An 18715-nucleotide genomic window follows, 5' to 3' on the forward strand; every position below is an offset into this window, starting at 1 on the left:
GAGAGTTGACAGAAATACATCATGTGCTACGCTAGCTAGGGACGTTTTATATCCAACGGCTGGAGTATACTCATGTAAGATATGGCCTCGGAATGTGGGGGTTCCACGAACAGCACTGTCCAATACAATTTGGGAGGCTCGACAGCAGCATTCCCGCCTACAATCTTGATGTACAAGCAACACCTTGTGTAGTTTTAAGCTTTGAGGCACGCTATAAGGCGCATTCCCAATTGGCTGCGATGTTGATATCCCCATTCCCCACGTACTGCGCCTGTTCAGGATACTTGCAAATAGGCCTCTGCCGTAGAACCCCCTGCGCAATGGTATCGTTCTTAAACTTGGTCGCCACGATGCGTTGGGGCGCTTTGTCTTCCTCCACCCACTCCACCAACGCCCTCAGGACGTCATGCTCCCCGTCCTGGAATCCCGGCAGGGGCCAAACGTCCTGGCTGGCCAGGTCCGTCAGCGTCGTGGCCTGCCCGCCGCCCCCGAAGAACCACGGCGCATCGTAGACGCCGCCGCCGCAGTGCTGCATGCCGGGGACGAAGAACAGGCGGTAGAAGCCGTCGAGCGCGACCCCGCGGGCCGCCATGGCGGCGTAGGTGCGGTCGTGCAGCAGGCGGCTGGCGCCGGGCGGGATGAGCCCGTCGGCGTGGCCGTGGTAGGTGAGCAGCTTGCCGCCGCGCGCGTGGAAGGCCGACAGGTCGTGGCGCACGGCGTTGACGTCGCCGGGGTCCAGGCGGTCCGCGGCGGCGAAGGTCGCGGCGCCGAAGTCGCGGCGCCAGTCCCACGCCGCGTCGTCGAAGACGTACTTGGCCGCGTACTCGGTGCCGTACAGGCTCGGCGCGTTGTTCTGCCCGAAGGACGCCGGCATCTGCTGCTCCGACCCCACCCCGAAGCTCGGGTACAGGTACTCCAGCTTGTGCACGTCGGCGTCCAGATCGATCAGAGGCAGGTACAGCTGCTGCAGTGTCTGCAGCTGGGCCTCGGCCAGGCAAGTGGACGAGTTTCCCGTGTGGCTTGACGTGCAAAGGAGCTTCTCGAGGCGAAGGTTGCACTTTGTAGGATCCATGATGATGCCGTCGACAATCCCGTCGGATCCGTCGCACTGCTGCAGCACCTGGTCGCTGATGGCACCGAACATGACTGGCGGGATGTACCCCGGGCTGTCTTCCGGAAGGTTGATAGCACCGACCTTGAGCTGCCACAGCTGCTGCCGGGTTGACCACCAGGCGGGGGCCCCAGCGAGGATCCCGTCGAAGTCCTCGGGGTAGTCCTGGGCGGACTTGATGCCCTGGCGCCCGCCCGTCGAGCAGCCCGAGTAGTACGACCGCTGCAGCGCCGTGCCGGAATAATAGCCCTCGATGATCTTCTTGGCGAGGACGGTCGAGCCGTGCAAGCTGCGGCCGGCCCAGTCCTTTTTCGCTTCGGGGCGGCCCAGGGCCCACGACATGTCTTGACCGGTCGAGTTGTGGCCGGTGTCCGTCGACATGGTGGCAAAGCCATATCGCGCACCAACACCCATCTCAATCCAGTTAACGCCGCCGGAGAAGCCGCCGTTGCCAACGGCGAGGAAACGGCCATTCCAGTCGTTGTCGGGCAGCATAAGGCCAAAAGTGTAGGACGACGTAGGGGACGATGTCACGTTCACCCAGGTTAAACACAGTGGCGGCAGGTTTGTTGCGTTGGATGGGTACGCGATGTCTCCGACTTGCCCAAAGGTTCCGTTGCTGCTTATCTGGTGAGCCTCCAAAACGCGGGCACCTTCCATTGCCGCCAGGAGGCCATTGATGCTGTCGACGCTACATGTCAAGGTAGCAGCCAGCACCGACGTGGCCAAGCCAAGCAGAATCGCCGGGAAACGCGGCAGCACGGCGAAAGATCCCATTTCGATTTAACGGGGTAAGATAACTTTAAGGATCTCAAGATCAACGGGATTGGACTCTTTTGACAATTTTAATAGGAGCTCAACTACACGATTCGAGGTCACGGTGTATCCCCCGCACTCGGACATTATTTCCGGTTTTAGATAACAAGATCCACCAGAATAACCATATATACTAGTAATTATACCCCGCAACTCTGAGTTCAGTATACCCACTTGTCAAGGCCTTTGGGTAATTGTATACCCGAGTTTTTTACAAGGGAGTGCCTGGCTAGCTTACTAGGGCTCAAGACTACTACAACGTAAGACACAGCTACGCATTCAATCACAGTCATCTCAGTTCGAATTTAAAGCTACAAATAAGCTAGTTGTATTGTTAATCCATATCGATGCCACATGCCAGTAGTTGCAAGTTGGCGTGGCAGCTCAAGTCCAGCTCGGGAAAGATGGGAGCTGCATAGGAGGAACGCCGTCATCGTCGACGATGTGCCGCTCTTGGTAGTATGCCTCAGCTCGGAGGCGAGCGTTCTCCATGCGGAGGCGAGTTGCTTCAACCTTGGCGTCGTTCAGCTCGTCATCGACTTGAGAATCATCCATTTTGGACAGGACACTGTTGGCTCTGTAGCAGCCAAGGTCACGCTTGACCTCGGAAATCTCGACGCTCTCGGGTGGTGTCGGATTGGACTTGAGAACTCCCCAAAGGGATACTGGGCCTGCCCCTGGTGGGGTGGTCCGGGCCGCCAGTCTTGAAAGCAACGTGGAATGGTTTTCGTAAAGGAACCAGTCTTGGTTGTGCTTCTTGATGTGTTATTTGATCGGCTTGGGGAGATACCGGATTGTCGATATGTAGAGGATGGTGGCATCATAGAAGTAGGCAGGACCCTGGGATCAGTTATCCTTGATGTTCCGGTAGTCGCGAGACTTCGAGAAATGGCGCCGAGAATCGCTGTTCCTCAAGTCGGCTAACATGGCCGACTTCATGCCGTCATCCCACTCGAAACGAGCTGCCATGGCATCGAGAATCCCCTCGTGCTTCTCTCTCATCTGTAAAATATCATTGCCGGAGATCTGCTGGCGCCCATTACTGCTGCCTATGATTTCAATTCGCCAAGCGGCGGGGATGGAGACGGATTGGCGGCCGAATCTCAACCTAAATCCGTTACCCGGGATGGATGCGGGCTGTTCACGCCACTTCTTGGGGTTAATGGAGTTAATGACGAAGTTGTCGCCAAAGACAAGGGCGGGACCCTGGATGCGCTGTTCTTTAAAGGCGTCGATGATGGCAATGTTGCGACCTAAGTCACGTGCCTCATATGTAGATGTAAACACTTTCTAATTATACACTCATTTTCTACAAATCATCAATGAAGGGGCTCAGTCTTTGTGCGGAACCGATTCGTGATTCGAACCAATTTCTCAATCTCTTGACATGGCGACGGTCCTCCATCCAACGCACGAAGCCATCCGGGTTGGTGCCGGGGCATGTCGTAGATAGCGGGCAAACCGGCGGGGCCAGGGATGTCAGTACGAACAGGCCAGAGGCCCACGGTGCTTTGATAGTCTTTGCTGAAAATGAAGTTACCACAACACAAAGCGCATCAAGCTCAGACGCACGCAGCGGGGCTCCAGATCTGATAGGTCAATGCTAGCGGGCTCTAACAGGGGGTTGATCATGAACATGCCGCTTAGTCATCGGAGGTTTAATAGCCCCTGTAGGTGGATCTGACCAATGACCCGCCAAAACACCGACGCATCAAAAGGTTTTAATTATAGGGCCGTCCGTCCGAACTGGACTCTCTTCGGACGAAAACATCTATTCAAAAAGTCTTCTTCCAACAAGAAACACGCATTTCGACGAACCGAGTTATGAACGTTCTGAAGAGGGTGGCAAAGGTTGCGGCCACTGGCATTGCGGGTACTGCCGCAGGAGTCGGCCTGGGAACTAGCTGGTTGGTCGCATCGACGACCCTTGTCACGCCCATCCCCCGAGATGACCCTCTGTGGAAGTCGGCAACCCTGAAGAAGCTGAATATCCTGGAGAACCCCGTCCTTGCCGATATCTGCATCAAGCGAATCCCTCTGTCCAAAATCCGGCCAGAGCTGCTCCAAGACGAAGCGAAGCTGACGACTGAGTTCGCAAGAGGAGTCTGGACTGGCTGGGGTAAGTACCAACCACACATCTCAAAACAACGATGAATATCCAGTTGATGTCTTCGTCAGCCTTCGAGCCTCAGCGTTGGCTCTTCACCAAGATCTTCCGGACCCCTGAGAACAGTCACCTCAAGTTCAGCAGGCGGGAAATTGCCGAATCCACGTTCGAGATTGGCACTGAATTCATCGATCAGTTTCAGGTTGTCGAGTGGTCCAAGAACGAGATCACAATGCGCGAGGGGGTTCACCACGCGACACGACGCCGCGGGAAGTGGACGGTTTAATCACCACCACAGCTCGGATCGACCGGGAGGCCGGCGAGGTGGAGTTGACGTTGAGCACCCGATTCTTCAAGGGCCGGGAGAACGTCACCGATGGAAGTATGCCGGTCCCGTACCTGATTGAACGGCTCCATTACTTGTACGCCAGGGCCCTGGTGCAAAGTGGCTCATCGGCATTGAGGTGAGCTGGCTTGACCATGTAGAGCAAGGGAGACTTGACAACTTATTACTTGTACTATACAACTATAAACTCTTAGAATTAACTTTATTTCAAGGTAATTTCTTTCACTAATACATGAATTGCACTTGGGTTAAGGGAAGGTTAGCAAGCCTCCAGACTTGTGAAAAATGGAAATTGAGGCAAAACACTTCGTCGAGCTCTCAGTTACTCACGATAATTTCTTATACAGTCTCTATTTTACCACCGGCCAATTTCATCATGCCTGGGGTTCTCTACCCCGTTTGATATGGAACGTTACATGCGACTCCAAATTATCTTTACCCCTCAACTAACACCTCGGCATCGTGTGCTCCGAGAAGGGCATTATACATATAGCGGTGCGGAGTCTTCCCCAAACTTTTGACCTGTCCTAGTTTGTTGGAAATGTATGTTGTCTTCATGCCATCTGGAAAAGAACCAAGCCATGATGAAATACATTTCTTGCCTGCAAGCCGCGGCTTTGCTTTGGTCGGCCAACACCGCTGTCGCTCAAAATGGCCCCCTACCATACTTGAGAGTGCCAGACCAACGGCAACTTGACTGGCAGCGGCAAGAACTGTATGCATTCCTTCATTTCGGACCCAACACCTTCACGGGCGAAGAATGGGGCCGAAGCCAAAGTCAGCCCGACATCTTCAATCCGACCGCCCTCGACACCGACCAGTGGGCCAAAACGCTCGCCGACGCGGGCATGGAGGGCATGATCCTTACTGCAAAACATCACGACGGCATGTGCCTCTGGAATACGTCGACAACCACCTACAAGGTGGCCAACGGCGCGTGGGCGAAAGGCCGAGCCGGTCTCGACGCCGATATCGTGCGCATGGCGGCCGGCTCGGCCAAGAAGTACGGCATCAAGTTCGGCGTCTATCTGTCGCCCTGGGACATCCACCGCGACCCCGCCATGCCGAAACCCGGTCTCCAGGGCACCATCTACGACGAGCCGCAGATCTTCGGCGACTCGAGTCCCGGCGACTACAACGCCTTGTACACGCAGCAGCTCACCGAGCTGGTCACCATGCAGCTGGCGGACGGGACCCCCATCGACCTCTTCGAGGTCTGGCTGGACGGCGCCAGCGGGTCCGACACGGTGCAGACCTTCAATTGGACCGGCTTCCGTGAGGTGATCCGGGCGCACCAGCCCAGCGCCGTCATGTGGGGCCACCAGGGTCCAGACGCGCGCTGGGTCGGCAACGAAGACGGCTTCACCGTGCCTACCAACTGGAACACCATCAGCCGCACACAGGACGACGCGCACTACAGCGGCGAGGAGCTGGAGCGCGGCGTCCGCGACGGGCTGTATTGGACGCCGGCGGAGTCGGACGCTCGGATCCGTGACGGCTGGTTTTACCATGCCAACGAGCCTTCCAAGTCGGGCACCGCCCTCATGGATATGTATTTGAAGACGGTGGGACGGGGCGTCAACTTGCTGCTCGATGTGCCCCCCGACACGAGAGGCTTGATTGCCGATGTCGACGCGGCTAATCTCATGGACTTCGCACGTCTGCGCAACGCAACTCTGGACCGCAACTTGGTAACGCCGGATCTCAAGACTTCGTCAAGCAGTGTGCGGGCGGGCGACTCGGACGAATATGGGCCGGGCAAAGTCATTGATGGCCGTGAAGATACGTACTGGACGATGGACGACGACAAGTTGACAGGGTGGGTTGAGATCGAGTTGGACAATGTCTATTCTGTTGATGGCTTCATTGTGCAGGAGCACATTCCTCTGGGGCAAAGGATCGGTGGATACGGCATCGACGCCATGGTCAATGGTGGCACTGAATACAGGGTTCTTGTCAACGGTACATCGATGGGCTACAAGCGGATTGACCTCTTGGAGACGGCCGTGGAGACGTCGCGGATCCGGTTGCGTGTCACTCAGGCGAACGCAGTGCCCCTCATCCAGAGCGTGCAGGTCTTAGGGAGCAGAAGGTAGATTAAGTAGCACCCACGGAGTACAATGGAGTCTTGAATGTACAATTCATAGTGAGTGTCTTCTTACCAGACCCTCATTAATAAACTTTAGAAGTGCCGCTTAATAAGCGGATGTGTCGAACCCCTATGCAAGTCTAGAGCTAGTCTATAACTCGGCAATCAGGCAATGAGAACTTCTTGTGCTAATGGATCCACTTCGGGCTCTTCAAGATCCGGGGTACCCAGGACTATTTTCTTCGTGATTAGTAGCTATTAGTCATGTGGGGGGCTTCGCCCAAGAACGCGCAGTATATTATAGGCTTGCAGTCCGGCAGAAGCTGTGTGACAAAGGAGTCATCATCTCAACTCTATGAATTTTGCCATCAACTCAATTGGAATTGCATAATGGCCACCATCACCAAGAAAAGCGACCTGGGACCCAACAACCCCAACAACCATCACCTCCTCCTCGCAGGCCTCAAGTTCGACGCCAAGATCTCTGAAGAGGCTCGCGCCATCGTCGGCCCGCCGGCTGCCATCGAGAAGGCTATCAGAGAAGACGCAGCGCGCGCCCTCGCCGCTGGCTTTTCGTACACCGAGCTCCAGATCGACCCCGATCTTGCGGAAGAACATGTATGTCGCGTATCCCGAACGATTTCCTCGAACTGATACTCATTGGCTGCTAGTTGGCGGTATTCGAGGGCCTTTTACAGACTGGGACGTATGATGCTGTCATGATCGGTGGCGGTGTGCGGATGAACCCTCAGTTGACGACTCTGTTGGAGAAAATGGTGAACGCATGCCGTCGCATCGCCCCTGGCGCGCATATTATGTTCGATACGGGACCGGGTACAACCACCAAGTGCCTTGAGAGGCTGTATGGGGTGACGTTTGAGTAACAGTCAGTTTTAAACAACTGAAAACATCAAGCCGCTGCCGCTTCCAGACCCTAGAGCATATATATATCCATTCTATACATATCATTCCCCTCATCGTCCAGGGAAGACCGAAGCGTCATTCGTGGCCATGAGCATCTCGACCTCAACGTGAAAGGTTAACTAAGATTGGACGGCGCCCTTCCGCTCCGAAGTGTAATGGCACTACGTGCTGAACACTGGGTCTCCTTGGTCGAGAGTACATTGTATAACAATGCATTGCTTTCAGCACAAAACTCTTTTGTACTCTCATGTAAGGACATGGACATTAAACAAATAGTGGCTGTCTCTTTATTTAAACACAATGTTATTATTTTGTTGCTCTTACATTAGCTAATTGATGCTTTAATTACTATAGTAGCTCGAAACAAGTTATTTGTGTCATGTCCTTAACCCATTGTTGTCCGGCAATTTCGGACCGCGGGCCTCCTTACGATAGGATTTTAGAATATAATACAACAGCGATGTTTAAGCGAGGAGAAGAGTGTATATATAGCAGTCTAATGGCCTCGGTACAGGGAGAGTTGAACCACACTGATCGCCAGAACCGCTTCTACGTCTACTAAACTTAACTTAAGCATTTTACTGACGATTCTTCAAGATTAACCACGATACACACAAAATCCCTGGGAACGGTAACACCAACATGGATAAGCTAAGCGATGAAATGCGTGCTCTGGAACTTGAGGCTCGTGCTGAATCTGGTTCAGCTGAAATGGATAAATCATTCGTCGACCGCATTTTGGAGCTTCCAAGAGAGCTCTTCGACATGGTCATCGGCGAAATGACTATTAGTCAGCAGGCCAACCTCATGTTGACCAATAAGGCTCTGTATGACAAGGTACTTCCTGTCATGGATGGTTTTATCTGGAATGCGCCTCCGAAGCCGCTACCTCAGATGTTGAATGACCGCGGCCAGTTGCACTGGGAGTATGTGAAGCAAGCCGAGAAGATTGCAATAGACATGGGAAAGGTCGCCTGTCCCTGGTGTAATATCGTGCATTCTCCTCTGCGCTGCCTTGATGATGGCCCCGGAAGCCGCTTCTTGTGCGCCGGGTTACCCCCGTTGGGACATGGTCGGCCCAACTATTTGCCTCCTCAGGGTTTTGACAAACGCCCCAATGGCTGGCACCCACTGATGTTGTACGCCTTTGCCGTCTGGTCGGCAAACGGAAGAGATACAACTCCTCTCCGCGACGCGGCCGGCTTGGACTATTCCCGCGAGGTTCTTGATCCAGTGACCAATGCCCCGACGACCAGAGACGAATGGAAGCTGAACTGGGTACCGGGCCACGGCCTGTTCGCGCGTTGGCAACATTCGGAACTTATTCTGCCCGACGATACTGCGATCGAGACTGGCAAGGAATGCTGTGGATGCGCTCATACCTTCCAGTATTATGATAGGGGAACCCTGAATGAGGTCCATGGCGAAGAGGCACAGTTTGACCAGGACTGTGCGCACATTTTTCATATGCCACGGCCACGGGACATCGACCAGACCGGGAGCAGGACAACGATGCTGACAGGGAAAGCCACCAAGCTCAATGTTGGTGTAGTCGACGGCTGCCGCGAGTGCGGCATGGATTTCCAATTCGCCTGGGAGGAGTTCGACACCCAGCCGCTTAATGGCGTTCAGCAATGGCTACGTCACTGGCTGCATTTCACCACGTGGTTCCACCTGGGCCGGGATTTCGACATCCAGGCCGTCTGCAATACCATGCAGGCCCAGAACGGACAGTGGCACAACTCCGCCCGGAGTGGCCCCGCTGACTGTGAACCATTGGGTATAGGCCAAGTTGCAGCGCTGTCCGGTATGCCGGTGGAGTACTGAACATGCATAAGCCAACATCTGTTGTGAGTGGCTTCGAGGTTATTTTGTGAGCGGAACAGCAAATTCTGAGGCCACTGAAGCCCAAGCACCCTGAGTAAGGCAGTCATCGTAGCAGAAAGCGTAGAAGCCCTTGTGTAGCCCTTGTGTAGACAGGTTGACAGATTTCGGCAGGTAGATGAAATAGATAGAATAATGAATGAAAAGAAACAATATGCTGTACGTGTAAGACTCTTAATATGAAATAATGCTGTGATATTAATCTACGTAAAGCGCCCTGCTTCGGCCTGATCAGAAGTGTATCATCAGCCATTAACCCTTGTAAAATTTAGAAGTGAAAACTTGGGACTTGCTGTACCCCTTCAAAGGACAACAAGCCGAGAAAATCGCCACTATGCATGCAAACCAGGCTCCGAGAACAAGGGCAAGTCCTGCCCAGATCCGCTTACTAAATTGTCGAGCAAGTCCTCTCTAGCCGTTACGAGACATCAGCAACTTGGCTGGCCAGTTTGGCGTGGCCATGGGCTGTGATTGGGCGGATCTACTATTAGACGGGTGTAGAATACCAGAATCGACGGCTGCAAGGTGCAGCTTAGGCAAGCAGAGGTTGCCAAACTGACAACCTGTAATTAGACCTGAACACCCTCAGATCATACTCCAAGGAGTTGGTGTCAATTGTACCTTGACCATCTGTCGTCTCATCATATGTCAGTCCGTAGCTGTAATTGACGACTAGATATGCCGTGTATAGAGCAACCAAGAATCACACAATGTAATCGTCCGGGTTGAGGTCGCCCTGTCCGACAGATTGGATGCAGAAATACGTTCTCAAGACTGTCACGACAACACCGAGAGCATACATGGTCCAGAGCTCAGGTTCTAAGGATGCGGATTAATTTGGTGCAGTCTGGGTGTAGTCGACCAACATTGGGAAACTAGGTCAATCGCAAGAGGTAAATCATAGGATGTCCGGATTCGTTCCTGACTTGGGACTTTTACCAAACTTTCGTGTCTGCATGCTTTTGGAAAAGAAATTTCCCAACAACAGCACCTGCTTCTACTGCCGGTTCGGAAAATATCTGATGCATGTAAACATGGCCAAGTGGACGCCATAGTGTGCGCCATGAGGAAGGATTCCATGGAAATTTTCCGTTCATCTCAACGTAGCCTTACGATAATGATGGAACTAGATAATCAGTCTTCTCTTGTCTCCGGGCTGAAACAAGGCGCCCCCTGTAGCCAGCCGCCATGTGGCGTTCGCTTGTGGAAGTTGCAAGCAAACACATGCACACCTAGTAGCGGTACTGGAGAGACCTTCCGCTGAGCTAATCCTTAATAGATCTTGGACCGCGAGAGGTAGTAGCAGATAGATGCAATATTCGTAACGATACCTATAATGATTTTGTAGTGAAAGTACTAATTGGTTTAGCTTTCCCCATTGGCTAGAATTACGTCGTGCCGCCGAAGTGCATTAGTAGGGGGCGGCGATTGGAGAGACATGATTGGCTGGGCGGGTCTCGAATCGGAGATGTTGCTCGAAACAGTTGATCGCATATGCACGCCGAGTAGTCTAGGCCTTGCATTCGTTGTACAACCGTAAGCACTTAAACTTCTCCTCCGAAAGTCGACCCATCTCGATACTCAACATGCCAATATGTAGTTGTATAGATAGACATTATCGTCCGCATGTCAATCGCTGCATTGTTCCTGTCAGATTGCCACTCGACGCTTTCGCAGTATGGCTCAGCTCAAGTGGGTGGTCGCAGCTCTGTCTGCCTGTTTCACCGTCGCGGCAAGCTTAAGCCCCAGTTCTGCTCCCAATGTCAATTACACGGAGCTCGCTCAGCAGTTGTCTAGCAGTGCCTCCATTTATCTGCCTGGCTCTGACGCCTTCGATGATGTCGTCTCTCGTTGGTCCAACCTGAGTGTCCCAGTTGCCAACATTGTTGTGGTTCCTGGCACCAAAGAGGATGTTGTCAAGATTGTAAGTTGCAATGCCGCATAGTGGCCAACGTCTGAAGCCCTGCTGACTATTTGTTCCCAGGTTACCTTCGCCAATGAGCACTCGGTTCCATTCCTTGCCGCAAACGGATTCCATGGCTCTGTCACCACGCTGGGGAAGATGACCCACGGAATTGAAATCTACCTGTCCCAGCTGAGCACGGTTGAGATCGCGCAAGACGGCAAGACTGCTAAGATTGGCGGCGGGATTCGTGCCAAAAACCTCACGGATGCCTTGTGGGCTGCAGGCAAACAGACAGGTAGGTGAAATCAAATAATAGGTCTTCACAATTCTATTACAATGCTAACAGAACAACTGAAGTGACTGGTGCGTGTGAATGTGTAGGCTACTTGGGCCCAGGCCTGGGTGGCGGCCACGGATGGCTCCAAGGTCACCACGGACTGGTCTCGGACCAGTATCTCTCGTTCAACATTGTGTTGGCCAACGGCAGCTTGACCACGATTGATGAGACTTCCGATCTGTTCTGGGGATTGAAAGGAGCCGGTCACAACTTTGGGATTGTTACATCAGTGACTTCCAAAGTCTACGATGTGCAGTATCCTAACTATGCAATTGAGACCATCTTCTTTAGTGGCGATAAGGTTGAGGAAGTCTACGAGCTGGCCAACGAGCTATGGATCACCAACGGAACTTCCCCTGAAGGAGTCAACAACTGGTCTTATTGGTACTTCGATCCCACGATTGATCCAGAGAAGGTAAGCCGGTCCAATGCCTTTCCGTACATGAACAATCTGGTCTAACCGCACCAGCCTGTGATTGTGATGTACATTATCCAAGAAGGAAGAGACACCGTGGATCCCGTCCACACCGCACCTTTCCACCAGCTCGGACCCATCATGAGCCAGCCGAAGTCTGGTACATATCGCGACCTCGCGGCCTGGACGGGCATCTCGCTCGCCGACGGCCCCTGCCAGAAGACGGGCAACGCCAACCCGCGGTTCCCCATCTATTTGAAAGCGTACAACCCGCAATCGCAGAAGCAGATCTACGAGCTCTTCCGCGAGGCCACGACCAGCCCCGGCACGCCCTTCGCCGGCTCCCTGTTCATGTTCGAGGGCTACGCGATGCAAGGCGTCCAGGCCTTGGCCGACGACGCCAGCGCCTTCGCCTACCGCGCCAACAACCTGCTGGTCGCGCCCCTGCTCGTCTACCCGCCCGGCGAGGCGCTGAACGCGGAGGCGCGCGCGCTCGGCAACCGGATGCGGCAGGTGCTGTTCGAGGGCAGCGGGCAGGCGACGCTCAACACGTACGTCAACTACGCGTACGGCGACGAGACGCCCGCGGCTTGGTACGGCGGCGACGCGTGGCGTCAGGAGCGGTTGGCGGCCCTGAAGAAGAAGTACGATCCCACGGGGCGCTTCAGCTTTTATGCCCCCATTGCTTGATCTGCGGCGGAAGGCGACGACGGCATGGCGATATAATGCGAATTTCGACCTTGGAACTCCGGGTAGAGTTTTGGTCTCGTTTGAGATAACTCGGGGGCGTGTAATTGTAAAAAAACTTTCAAGGTTTTCAAGAGATGGAAACACAGCAGCATCAAACAGTGCACGTGTTTATTAGCATTGGTGGTTTGAAGATTGATCTCAAATGAAATCTCATGGTGCAATCTCAAGTGCGAGTCAGAAGGTTACACTGCACCCTCCACAATCCACAATCTCGTCGAAATAGGAAATTTCTCATGGCGCATCCTCCAGCCCACTCTCACCGCCAAGACTCAGGTTCGGCATCTCCCGCCGAGATCGACAGCGCGACTGGAGGGCCACGCCGATAAGCCATCACTAGTACATAAGGCCAATGGATTCTTCACACGGTCCAATGCTTCCCCCCTCTTGTGCGCACTTCTGTCCCTCTTATGCCAAGTACACGCACCATGAGGTATTCCATTCCAGCCGTCGCGGTAGCCGCGCTCGGGCTTCCGTCCGCCGTGGCCGGGGCCTCTTTGAGAAATGGGACGTCCATCCTCCCCGAGCTCCAGCACTGGCCGCGCGCCGCGGCCGAGTCCCTCAGCACCATGATCCGACGCAACGCCAACAGCAGCAACTACGCCGTCTTCGACATGGACCAAACCAGCTACCGCTGGGACCTCGAGGAGTCGCTGATCCCCTTTCTCGAGAACAAGGGCGTCCTGACGCGCGACGTCCTGGACCCGTCCCTGAAGCTGGTCCCCTTCAAAGACACCCCGGGCGCCTACAGCGAGACGCTCTACTCGTACTACTTGCGCCTCTGCGCCATCAGCGACTTCGTCTGCTACCCCTGGGCGGCGCAGGTCTTCGCGGGCCTGACGCTGCGCGAGCTCAAGGGCCACGTCGATGAGCTGATGGCTCTCAACGGGGCAGCAGTACCCACGACCTACTGGGACGGCGACGTCGTTGTCCAGACCAACGTGTCGGCTCCCCAAGTCTTCCGGAGGCAGAACGAGCTCTACGGCGCCCTGATGAAACACGGCATCGACGTCTACGTGGTGACGGCCGCCAACGAGGAGCTCGTCCGCATGGTCGCGTCGGACCCGCGCTACGGCTACAACGTGAAGCCCGAGAACGTCATCGGTGTAACCACCATGCTCAAAGACCCGGCCGTCACCGATGCCGCCAGCGGCCTGACCAACAGTCGCATGCAGATCAGCGCGGGGACCTATAACGCCACGGCGAACTTGGATCTCGTCATCGGCCCTTATCTGTGGAGCCCTGAGACTTGGTTTGCAGGGAAATACTCGGCCATCCTGACGTACATTGACGAGTGGAAGAAACCTGTCCTTGTCGGTGGAGATTCGCCCGGCAGCGACACTTATATGATGTTCCATGGGGTTGATGTCGCCAAGGGCGGGGTGCATCTCTGGGTCAACCGTTCCGAGTCGAAGTATCAGGAGCTCCAGAAAATGATCGCCAAAGCGGCTGCGGGCCAGAGGAAGAACGGCTTGGAGGTGACGGTGGATAAGAACTGGGTGGTGGTAAAGACAGAAGAGATTCTCTGAACATGCAAAGCCCGCTTTTTGGTACTCTACTGCCGTATTACAGTGTTTTGTCAAGGTCAATGTTAGCGAAATCAAAGTTGAAATACACCCGTTGCAAGGTATCTCATCTGTTTTATTCTACTCTTCTAGCTACCTACCCAGGGACATGTTGGCCGATTTGCTTTCTCACTCAACCGACTGCTCCCGTCTCCTAACGCCGCTGTGTGAGTTCATTAGTCATCATCGATGGCCTACTTGCATCGAGACCAATGCGTAAAGCCAAGGTGCGGTCATCCTCGCTATTTTCATCAAGCGGTGCGCGAACTACATCATCCAACGTCTCCCACTCCAGATCGTGGAGCCCAAACGGAGTGACTGCCGATGTTTTGGGGTTTTTACTAAACTCCTCAAAGCACTCGCGGCAGGACCACCACGCCATGACGTGGTTCTTGACGGTGCTGTACTTTCTAAAGACATTTTGAGGATGGTAGAAGATTACCACTACAGTAAGTCCTGCACATGGTCACTAGCATTTGTTCAGCATAGCCCCTCATGAGCTGTGTGCTTTTAATTGGGGGAAATATGATGTCGTACTGTTGTAGCAAAAGGGTGATAACCTCATCTCATCGGTCAAGGAATCATATTATCAAACTCAACAAGGTCAGGCTTAGGGGAGCACCACAGAGTTTCTTTTTCCTTGCTGGTCCTGACATCAGTATTTGTGTGGCTTTTTGCGGCTTTCTGTCAGTGGAAAATCTCCAAATGGCGCTCTGCTGAAACATCAATGACCAGGCTGAAATCGAAGAATGTGGAATCCTAAATGATATCTGATATATGGTGACTATCACATCATCTGCAGTGTCAATTCTTGGAGCCTTATTCACAGTATGGCCTCGATGGAATCTAGAGCTTCCCCTCACGGCAGCCTGCTGGATGCCTACACAAGCGCCGTCAGCCTGCAAAATGATTGGGCCACGGCATATGGGGCATGCAGCTTATGCATTTGTGCTCTCTTATCTGAACCGGCTCTATGAATTACTTGCCAATTCATTGGCCTAGCATACAGTCATCGATGCAGTAGTGCAGCACATGTGCACATTGCTGCCTTGTTGTGGATGGCGAACCATGCCTGCAGCTAGCCTCATTTCTAGATACGGCCCATGCATTGTTTGACTAGGAGATAAAAGGAGGCCTGACTTCCCCCTTGCACTGGAATATATCATTTCCTTTCATTTCCAATCCTCTTTCTCTTCTAGCTGTCCCCTATCCTCCTGTCTACCTGATCCTCCCAAAGCAGCCAAGAGAGCCACGATGGAAGACAACAGCGACACAGACTCCATCGTGAGCTATGAAGAAATCCATCCTAGACGCCAGGATCAAGGCCAGCAAGAGGGCATCGGCGCCTTCAAGCTGAAGGAAGAGCGCAACATCGAGAGACTTCGCAATCTCGTCCTCGGAGACAAGGAGACGAACACCGAGCTTCCAGAAGGCGAGGTGCCCGACATCTGCTATGTACTTCAGTACAAGGGCCTTGGAGGCCGGTTGCATGATGGTAAGGCATTATTCAAATCCCAATCATCTTATCCCAGGGCTCGCTTGCTAACATTGACTTTGCAGTCTGTCGCAGCAGGTACCCGATAGATGTACCGCTTGCTGAAGGCGAGAGCCTCGAACAGCCGCCAGAGAGCAAGTCCGTGCTTGAGATCATCACAAAAGTCACGACCCAAGTCATTAGGCAAGGACCTCCTGGCGCTCGGCAGCCCCACCCTCCTCCCCCTCCAGGAAATCCATATCAAGGATACTACGGGGACGGTCCTGCAGGATATGACGACGACGACAAAGTCGAGTTCAAGATCGCCAACATCGAGCAAACCTCTATGATCATCAACTCCCCGTACCTCATCAACGCGCTGAAGGCGGTGGTTGAGTACTACCCAGGCAACAGCGGCTTTCTTGCTGAGACCGTCACCTTGAACGCCCCGTACCGCCTCATCTACCACCACCTTTCTGCCCTACGCTACTATAGCGACCATCAGCCCGTGGCACACGACGAAGAGTATGCCAGCCTGACCAAGAAGCACATCAACATCCTGTTGGGCTATATCCAAGAGAAACACGGCGCCCAGTTTGGCGCAGAGCATCAACGTCACTCCAGCAGCCCCCCAAAAGCCTTGTTCCGCAATGTCTGGATGCTCTACAAGCCGGGTGCGGTTGTCTATGCCAAGCACGAGAACAGCAATCAGTGGGCCCCGTATATTGTTGCCCGATGTTCCAGCGGCAGAAACGGGGGAGTGCAGGGTCGACTGCTGGAACCTGACCTTCTCCAACGAAACCTTTGTGAGAACAACCGAGACCTTCTATGTCGACGAGTTCACAGACGAGGCGGCCATTTCCGACCTGGGCGTCATCCCGGCCCGGTTCTTCTGCGGCGAGGACGGCGGTGAGAGTCCCGCGGCCGTCGCAGAACGGAACATCCGGCTGGGCCGACTCACGTGGGAGCTTGCCAAGGGCCCTGCGTACATGACCTACAATGGGAATCTTGTCGACTCCGACTCTCACTCCAACCGTATGAACCATATGTGGCAATCCCCCGTCAACACTGCAGGTTATGTAAGTAACCAGATCCTTGTATCCCCCTTTTCCAGTCGATGTGCTTCCATTTCTCTTATCTCTTCCTTACTGCGGTACGATCATCTGAGAACCATGCTAATGATAACCCCCTTGCTCTTTAGATGAGCGGGCGCGTAGTAGTCGATTGCGAGGGCTTCAACCGCTTCGGCATGGGCGTGCCCGGACCCCAGACGGGCTACCACCCAGGCCAACCGAGGGGCCCAATGGTATTCCCCAACGGACATCCCCGCCCCGGTATGGGAGGCATGCCTCAGCACGGCAACAACGGACGACACGCGCCGCCGCCCCGAGACCCCCTGCCATCTTTTGGGGCCTCGTGCGGCTGCGCTGCTTGTAGACAGGCAGAACGTGGCGTACAACCCGCCGTGTTCGGGCCCGAGTTTGAGTCGGCTGAGCCCGTCTCGGACGGCGCGCCAACCAGCGACCTGTACTATCTCGTGCTGACGAAGACGGTGTCGGGCTTCATCCTCGGCGAGCGCCGCTGGGGCCACTTCAACGTCCGGTACCTGCGTGACATCCAGTACGACCGCGAGGCATTCAAGCATCTCGTGCTCGACGAGGACATCAAGCGCACGATCCGGGCCCTGATCGGCAAGTTCGCATCGGACGGGCAAGTCACGCCCTGGCCCAAGGACTTTGTCAAGAACAAGGGCCAAGGACGTATTTTCCTGCTGCACGGCTCTCCCGGCGTGGGCAAGACGGCCACGTGCGAGAGCATCGCGGAGCTCGCCCACCGGCCCCTCCTGAGCCTGACGAGCGGCGACCTGAGCACCAACTCGCTGACGGTGGAGAAGTCGCTCGAGTACTTCCTGCAGCTGGGGGAGCGGTACGGGGCCATGGTGCTGCTGGACGAGGCGGACGTGTACCTGGAGGCGCGGCGGGCGCGGGACCTGGCGCGCAACGGGCTGGTGTCCATCTTCCTGCGCGCGCTCGAGTACTACCGGGGCGTGCTGTTCCTGACGACGAACCGGGTGCGCTCGTTCGACGCCGCCTTCACGTCGCGCATCCACGTCGCCCTGCACTACAAGCCGCTGACCGACGCCGACCGCCAGAAGGTCTGGGTCAACAGCTTCGAGCGGCTCGAGCGCGACGGCGGCGGCCGCGTCCACGTCTCGGTCGCGACGCGCGAGTACGCCTACGAGGCCCGCGACGTCGCCGCCCTCGCCTGGAACGGCCGCGAGATCCGCAACGCCCTGCAGACGGCCGTCGCGCTCGCCGAGACCGAGGCCCTCGAGGACCACGGCGGGGTCGGCGAAGGGGGGCCCGTCGTCACCGTCACCGACAAGCACCTGCGTGCTGTCGTCAAGATGAGCCGCGGGTTCAAGAACTTCCTGCGCCGCCGCCAGGATCAGGAGGATGATGTCGAGCAGGCCGATGAGGAGTCGGACGACATTGAGCTTTACGACTGATTGGTTATTAAGGGCAGCTGGTGGCGTGAATGGCGTTTGTTTCGCTCTGGTATCCTGGGATGAGCGATGTTGATTTGTCGGTTTCCATTGATGTCTTGTTACACACTCGCTGCCATTGTGATGATCATGATGAAGACTGTCAAATTCGGTTTCATATTCCATCTCTACGTATTTACAAGGATCTAATTAACTCTGTTTACATCCAACAAAGCTTATTGCGACGACATAGCGGGGGAAAGACTGGGGTCTCCCTTGTAGCTTACCCCTATTTTCCAGTAGATTGACAATTTACACTCTCAATGTTGGAAGCGCCGAGACATGTCTTTCCTGATGTTCTGCGAATGGAAAATAGACGTCCTCTCAGGTTTCTTGTGGTCAAGACAGTGGGATGCTGATACAAACGGAACCGACCCCCTCTTTGGCAGCTACCAATCGGACGCCACTACCGAGCGGTTTGGGCAACACAGCGGATCTAGGGGCGCGCC

At 54.7% G+C, this 18715-nt stretch overlaps 9 protein-coding genes across 9 annotated transcripts; 7 read left to right on the top strand and 2 right to left on the bottom strand.

Annotated features, from left to right (window-relative positions):
- Positions 1–211: 211 nt before the first annotated feature.
- PG998_011775 (ferulic acid Esterase/Feruloyl esterase) lies at positions 212–1888 on the bottom strand (the record flags this gene model as incomplete). Its single annotated transcript, XM_066878591.1, has 1 exon — positions 212–1888. One exon carries the CDS (start codon positions 1886–1888, stop codon positions 212–214), a length of 1677 nt encoding a protein of 558 aa, XP_066727645.1.
- A 423-nt stretch (positions 1889–2311) lies between these two features.
- On the bottom strand, positions 2312–3369 carry PG998_011776 (uncharacterized protein; the record flags this gene model as incomplete). The annotated part of the gene is made up of 3 exons (XM_066878592.1): positions 2312–2630; positions 2853–3180; positions 3342–3369. 3 exons carry the CDS (start codon positions 3367–3369, stop codon positions 2312–2314), a joined length of 675 nt encoding a protein of 224 aa, XP_066727646.1.
- A 382-nt stretch (positions 3370–3751) lies between these two features.
- Positions 3752–4502, top strand: PG998_011777 (uncharacterized protein; the record flags this gene model as incomplete). Its single annotated transcript, XM_066878593.1, has 3 exons — positions 3752–4046; positions 4106–4314; positions 4350–4502. 3 exons carry the CDS (start codon positions 3752–3754, stop codon positions 4500–4502), a joined length of 657 nt encoding a protein of 218 aa, XP_066727647.1.
- Positions 4503–4964: 462 nt separating this feature from the next.
- PG998_011778 (family 29 glycoside hydrolase) lies at positions 4965–6476 on the top strand (the record flags this gene model as incomplete). Its single annotated transcript, XM_066878594.1, has 1 exon — positions 4965–6476. The coding sequence occupies one exon, from the start codon at positions 4965–4967 to the stop codon at positions 6474–6476; it is 1512 nt and encodes a 503-aa protein (XP_066727648.1).
- Positions 6477–6859: 383 nt separating this feature from the next.
- PG998_011779 (Ubiquinone menaquinone biosynthesis methyltransferase) lies at positions 6860–7353 on the top strand (the record flags this gene model as incomplete). The annotated part of the gene is made up of 2 exons (XM_066878595.1): positions 6860–7087; positions 7141–7353. The coding sequence occupies 2 exons, from the start codon at positions 6860–6862 to the stop codon at positions 7351–7353; spliced, it is 441 nt and encodes a 146-aa protein (XP_066727649.1).
- Positions 7354–8035: 682 nt separating this feature from the next.
- PG998_011780 (uncharacterized protein) lies at positions 8036–9220 on the top strand (the record flags this gene model as incomplete). The annotated part of the gene is made up of 1 exon (XM_066878596.1): positions 8036–9220. One exon carries the CDS (start codon positions 8036–8038, stop codon positions 9218–9220), a length of 1185 nt encoding a protein of 394 aa, XP_066727650.1.
- A 1735-nt stretch (positions 9221–10955) lies between these two features.
- PG998_011781 (uncharacterized protein) lies at positions 10956–12625 on the top strand (the record flags this gene model as incomplete). The annotated part of the gene is made up of 4 exons (XM_066878597.1): positions 10956–11201; positions 11262–11455; positions 11530–11935; positions 11990–12625. 4 exons carry the CDS (start codon positions 10956–10958, stop codon positions 12623–12625), a joined length of 1482 nt encoding a protein of 493 aa, XP_066727651.1.
- Positions 12626–13110: 485 nt separating this feature from the next.
- PG998_011782 (phosphorylcholine phosphatase) lies at positions 13111–14211 on the top strand (the record flags this gene model as incomplete). Its single annotated transcript, XM_066878598.1, has 1 exon — positions 13111–14211. The coding sequence occupies one exon, from the start codon at positions 13111–13113 to the stop codon at positions 14209–14211; it is 1101 nt and encodes a 366-aa protein (XP_066727652.1).
- Positions 14212–15501: 1290 nt separating this feature from the next.
- On the top strand, positions 15502–18230 carry PG998_011783 (ATPase; the record flags this gene model as incomplete). The annotated part of the gene is made up of 4 exons (XM_066878599.1): positions 15502–15742; positions 15808–16441; positions 16488–16800; positions 16923–18230. 4 exons carry the CDS (start codon positions 15502–15504, stop codon positions 18228–18230), a joined length of 2496 nt encoding a protein of 831 aa, XP_066727653.1.
- Between the last annotated feature and the right edge of the window lie 485 nt (positions 18231–18715).

Source organism: Apiospora kogelbergensis (assembly GCF_038363985.1).
Source record: "Apiospora kogelbergensis strain CBS 113332 chromosome Unknown utg000007l_segment0_segment0, whole genome shotgun sequence".
In the NCBI taxonomy this organism is placed as follows: Eukaryota; Fungi; Ascomycota; class Sordariomycetes; order Amphisphaeriales; family Apiosporaceae; genus Apiospora; species Apiospora kogelbergensis.